The sequence below is a fragment of the Crassostrea angulata genome, chromosome 8 (assembly GCF_025612915.1).
Source record: "Crassostrea angulata isolate pt1a10 chromosome 8, ASM2561291v2, whole genome shotgun sequence".
NCBI lineage: Eukaryota > Metazoa > Mollusca > Bivalvia > Ostreida > Ostreidae > Magallana > Magallana angulata.
Window position 1 is genome coordinate 57,189,592 of NC_069118.1, and position 6,000 is coordinate 57,195,591.

Genomic DNA, 6,000 nt, shown 5'->3' on the forward strand with positions numbered 1-6,000 from the left:
TTTTATGCTGCTATTTACAGAAAAGTAATTTTTTATTGTTTAAATTTTGAAATTGTATTGTTTCAATTTCTTTGCTTGTACTATAAGTTTTAAGTATTGTTCATTTGATATCTCACAGATGTTTTGTATGGAATGTGGTATGCAGCTTGCTGGTGGGAAGGCAAAATTTTGTGGGAATTGTGGTACCAAGGTACCCTCAGCCTCCAAAGAAACAGATCCTGGTTTGTACTGAGAATTGTGATTTCACTGAAAAACAAGCAATGTGCTTTGTATCAATCCTTGACAATGATAGCACTGTACATAAAACACAGAATGAAGGTTTAAATTGAAATTGCAGGTGTTGAAGTCCTCTCTCCTTCGTTTGTTCAGGGAATTTTATCTCAAGGTATTGAATTGCAAAATTGATAAACGAATATCTTATTATACAGCATTACATATACGAGTTAAAAAAAAATATACCATAGAATGGATGGATTTTCATACATTAATTGAAACCATTATGGACATATTCATGACTGAATTGTCAAAATTGATTATATTAATTAATGAAATTATATTATTTAATTTGTTTTTAAGGCGCAATGGAGAGTTTGGCTAAACTTAAAGAAAAATATCCCACCAACATTGGACACAAACCAGTGTCGAAGAAACGAACAAGTGAATCAAAAGTAAACAAATATGATTTTCAGTTTTGGCACTACTTATGCATAATTAAGCAACACTTATGAATGTAGGTGGTTTTTTTTTTAATTCAGTATAGTTTTAGATAAGGCCATACCAATGTAATTTCTTGTTCGTCAGAAATCCAGTGAAAAAAGGTGCGAGCGAGCAATTAAAGGGGCATGGTCACGATTTTGGTCAAATTCTATTTTTATGTTTTTATTATTTACAAAGTTTTAGAAATGCAGTTCTAATAATCAAACAAAATTTGAGAGTCATTCATAGAGTTATAAGCAAGATACAGCTAGGGCTCACAATTCTTTGTCATGTAAACAACTTAAGGCTCGTGCCCTGTTTTTTGTTTACAAAGATTCAATAAACCAGTAAAAAATCTTTTTCCAAAATCGTGACCATGCATCTTTAAATGAAAAAATTACCATTTTTTGTAGCCTAAATTTTTAGGCGGTACATATATATCTATATTTTTTCTACTTGTTTCTGATTTATAAATTAAAACTATTTAAAATGCGAAACATAGAGTGGAGATAGAACAGAAAACAGCACAAAATGTTCATGGATGCATGAAATTAATAATTAATATTATTTGTCTAGTTTTATTTAAATACAATTGTGCGGGGACCGACAAACAATAAATTATTATGGTTTTGGCCTAAAGATGATGTTTATCTTTTAATTAAATCTTCATATTAATTTGGATTTATTAATGAAAATAACCCACTATTATATGGGTTTATGATATATCATAAAAAAAATTTTTATTTAGACAATGAGTATTGCTTGTGTTTTGAGATAAAGCAAATTACATATAGTTCAACATTTCAGGAACTGATCGTCCATGTAATGGACAAAAAGAAAAAAGCACTCAAAAGAGCTTTTCCAAGTGACAGTGGCTTAACTGGCTGTTTGAAAATGAAAGCAAATTGCAATCAAACCACCAAAAATTGGATGGACTCCCTTAAACACCATTTCAGAGGAAACATAGATTTTATCCCCCACATTATGGGTAGAAATGGGTTGGAACCCATCAGTACCGACTGTAGCCTAGAGCAGATAGAAAGTATGAAAATCCAGAAAAAATCTGCTTTCAAGATCTATGCCATGGCAAAGGGAAAAGGTAACTATATTGAACATTTGATAGTGAAAAATGAATGTTGAAATTGAACGGTTGTACAAACAATTACTAGATCATGCATGGTTGTTTAAACTAGAGCAGTGTTAATAAATATTGTAATTGATATACATATACTATAAATGTTTAGTTGATGTGTTGCTGTGAAATGATAGCTTATGGAACAATTAATGGACTTGTATGTATGGGCCAAAATGCTCATTAAGGTAGTCCTATACTCGGCACTAAATGGGCTCAATCATTAAAATCTTAGCTTAAAATGATAAATATACATTCTAGCAATACATATACAAAAGTAAATATGTATGTTTACATGCTAGTTTGTTTGTTATCACCTCTCGGACGGGTGTACCCCCTAGCGAAAATTATTGACAATTTTGAAATTTGCCAGACGTCCGTTTCTCCTAAAGATAATTACCAATTTTGGGAAAATTAGAACTGAACATACAAAATAGAGTATCAATATTTATTTAAGCCATAAATAATTTTGCGCAAATTATTGTAAGTACGCTTTATGGACCTGATGTATCAAGATAGAATACTAAAAATGCAATGCTAGTATCGCGTTTGGTAATTTTTTTACTATTTTATGGACTCAAACTTAAATTCATGGTGTTTATTCTATAGATTGACATCTTAGAAAAAAGATTTGGTAAAATAAATTATATGGTGACGAATTACTTTTCACGCTATAAGCTCTAAACCAAGTAGACCCTGACGAAAAAATCCGTAAAAATCACATTTTGCTACAGTTTTCTGCCTAGATCTGACAACAATGTTAGATATCATTTAAACATTAATTAATTGACGATTGATTAAATTTGAAATAGCTTCTGTTTTTAAATTTAAACCGGTTTTAGTAAACGAAAGAAAATATTCGGGGGGGGGGGGGGGGGGGGGGGGTCAAAACAAAGAAGATATAAGTATACCTGAGATCCTGGTTAATCAGAAACTTCGTTTCTCATTTTACTTTAACAGAATCAAGTTTCTCAACATTAATCATTTCTATCTCTCATAGAATACATATATCACCGTTCTAATTGCTTATTATTGCCGTTGTAGAGCAAAATCAATACCGGGTATCAAAAACGCTTTGTAAAAGTCGAACCAATATTGTAAAATGCGTATTATGACGTAGTGCAATACTTGGACTACTTTAATTTTGTATTTATTACTCCAGACAACAAAAGCTTTCAATTTATGCAGATGTGTGTAGCTTTGTATAGCAATGTAATGATCGACTCTAGAAAATATAATTTACAATCTTCTTGTTCAAGAAAGAATGTTCAAGAAAGAAATATTGGCATATACATGTACCATTAATGTTTGTTCTAAAATTGGATACAATTGGAAAACACAGAATATTCGAAGCCAATGAGAGACATCAAAATTTTATTATTAATTATGTATAAATATTGCAAAGAATCCGTAAAACTTTTAACTTTTTTAATGTAAAATTTTTCTTTTTTCATTTGGGTACTTTTAGATAGGCAAGAAATTGTACAAAAATTTAAAACGCAGAACATCCAAGAGGTTTATAATAGTGTTTTAAATTAATTTCTTTGTATGAATATTCCTTTGATTGTTATTTTCTTTTCTTTTGTCTGTTCAGTTGATAACAACCATTACATCTATAGAATACATGTTACTTCAAATGTGGATAGAATGGAGAAGGGGTATCAGAAATGAAAGATATTTTATTCAATGACATGTACCCGGTACAAAATATTGGTATCAACCTGAGATTGAAATTGAAGTTCAACTTATTTAGGTTGTGTACTTTGGTAATTAGAATAAAATACACCTGATATTATTTATTGGGACTTAACAATTCAACTGTAAACATTTTGAAGTACATGTATTTGAAGGTTCTTGAACAGTTAAGGGTCCTCCACACCTTTCTTTGGGAAAAGCTCTGCATAGTAGCCCAGACTTCTAAACTTAAAGGGGCATGCATGGTCATGATTTTGGTCAAATTTTATTTCTCTATTTTCATTGTTACAATGACATGTGGTGATAACGAACAGTGTTCAAATTCAAAAGTCCAAAGGAAAGTTACAAAATAGGAGCAGAGTGAACACTGACCTATTTAATTCTAAAAAAAAAAAGAAAGGTAGGGTTAGGTGCCATGGAGGAGAGAGCATCCTCTGGTAACCGGTCACATCTGCTGTGTGCTCTTTGTTGTAAACAGGAAAAACGGAAAAGCCTGTACACAATTAGGTGATTAATTATGGTCTAACAATTAGTATGAAAAACGTGAGTCAGCATGCAACCCAGTGGAAGGTCTGTATTTGCTGACACGGTCGTTGTATCGACCATGTTTAAGTAATGAACAACCGAAATTTGAGAATCGGTCGTAGAGTTATACCCGGTAAGTAAGATGCAGAGCGTACAATTCTTTGCTAGTTAAACAAGGCCCATGCCTTGGTTTTTGTTTACATCTATGTTTCGATCAATATACATGAAAAAAGTTTCTTTTTAAGCTGATTTTTCTATCTGATAATTCGTTTTGAACATAAATAAGCTGCAGTTTCTAGTATTTGCTATATTTATATTTGGTCTAAACTTTGAAATTCAAATGTTTACAAAAAACCATGACCTGTCAGAGTTTTGTTTACTTTCCAGAGAATTGTGAGCTCTGTATCTCATTATTTTATAATTTGATGACTGACAATGTTTGACTATTAGAAATGTCTTGATAAACATTAAATTAAAAACAGAATTTTATTTTTTTTGACCAAACCAGTGACCATACCCCTTTAAACTTGTTGGATTTCTAGCAAGTATTTGACCTGTAAATAACAGGAAAAAAAATCAAAATGGGGAGGGGGGGGGGTCAACTTTTAAAACTTTACCACTATTTATTAAAATGCCCCTGTGGTATTCTGGACTTGTGGGTCGTTAGCTGCACCCATTGTTTCATAATTAGTTAAAATCACCATTTTGTGACGTACTGTCATAAAAATTATACATCACAGGATGTTAAGGACCCTTAACTAGATTGTTATCAATTGTCATTGATTGAATCTTGAATTACTGATGGTTTGCTTTTTTTTTTTTTTTGTTCCTGGAATTTAATTCCAAAGAAATATTTACAGAGACACCAGTGTTTTTGCATTTATAATATACCTGTATTTTTATGAGTATCTAATTTCTACAAAATTAAATTAAATTGAGAACAACAACAAATTATATCATTAATAAGTTTTCATTTAATACAGTCTTTTAAGATACTTAATATGTTTATGCAATACACATGTCAATTTACTGCTATTCATCCTTCATTTTATGAATCTCATTAATGAATTCCTTAAAGAAAAGCATTTTCTGAAATACTATTGCACTTTTGATTATTTAAAGGTTATGGAGTCCGACGAAGAAATGCCAAAAATTGAATTGCAGAAACCAGTAAGGATATTTTGCCTTTTTGACTTAATAATGCTTATGCAATGCATATAGGAATGAATTTAAACTATTTAGATTTTTTTATGTTGGTAAAGTGGAGCCTAGTGTAATGATTCATTGTCTCTTTAAAGATTTTAAGGAGAAGCATTAAGTGGTAATATTTTTGATTTGTTTTCTTTCTGTAGTCCTCTAAATGTGGTGGAAAGAGTTTATCAAAGATATCCACTATGCAGAGTGATGATGTGAGTCTTTTGTTTGTATACACTGAAAGTAATTTACCAATGCCTTAATGAGTGTATTTCCCATGTGCATTATTGTTTTGAGATTCTAAAAAAGAATACATGCATACTATTGGTATAGCAAAAGTTGCTGTCTTCATGTAGGGTACATGTAAAAACAAATGATTTTATATCCTGTAGTTATTTCTTAAAATTCAATTATATTTTGAAGGTTGTGGAATCCGACGAAGAAATGCCAAAAATTAGATTGCAGAAACCAGAAAGTATATTTTGTGTTTTTGACTTTTCATTGTATACTTAGATCTAGGAATGAATTTCATTTTTAGCTCAGCTGAGCTGAAAGCTCAAGTGAGCTTTTCTGATCACATTTTGTCTGTCTGTCTGTTCTTCCACAGTATTCCAAGTGGGGTCATTTGTGAGTATTTTTGGTGTTTGTGGGGTTATAATTGCTTGCGGGGTTAACCACACAAAATTTTTGTTTTTACGTGTACAGAATACCTTAAGGGGTTCAAAAAATCAAGTAGGACATTTAACCCCATAAGCAGT

General features: G+C 31.1%; 1 protein-coding gene across 1 annotated transcript; it reads left to right on the plus strand.

The window, feature by feature from the left end:
• Nucleotides 1–118: 118 nt before the first annotated feature.
• LOC128158550 (uncharacterized) lies at nt 119–5,713 on the plus strand. The gene is made up of 7 exons (XM_052821423.1): nt 119–221; nt 338–385; nt 577–668; nt 1,504–1,795; nt 5,171–5,218; nt 5,401–5,457; nt 5,666–5,713. Exons 1-5 carry the CDS (start codon nt 119–121, stop codon nt 5,203–5,205), a joined length of 570 nt encoding a protein of 189 aa, XP_052677383.1. The 3' UTR covers nt 5,206–5,218; nt 5,401–5,457; nt 5,666–5,713.
• Nucleotides 5,714–6,000: the final 287 nt, after the last annotated feature.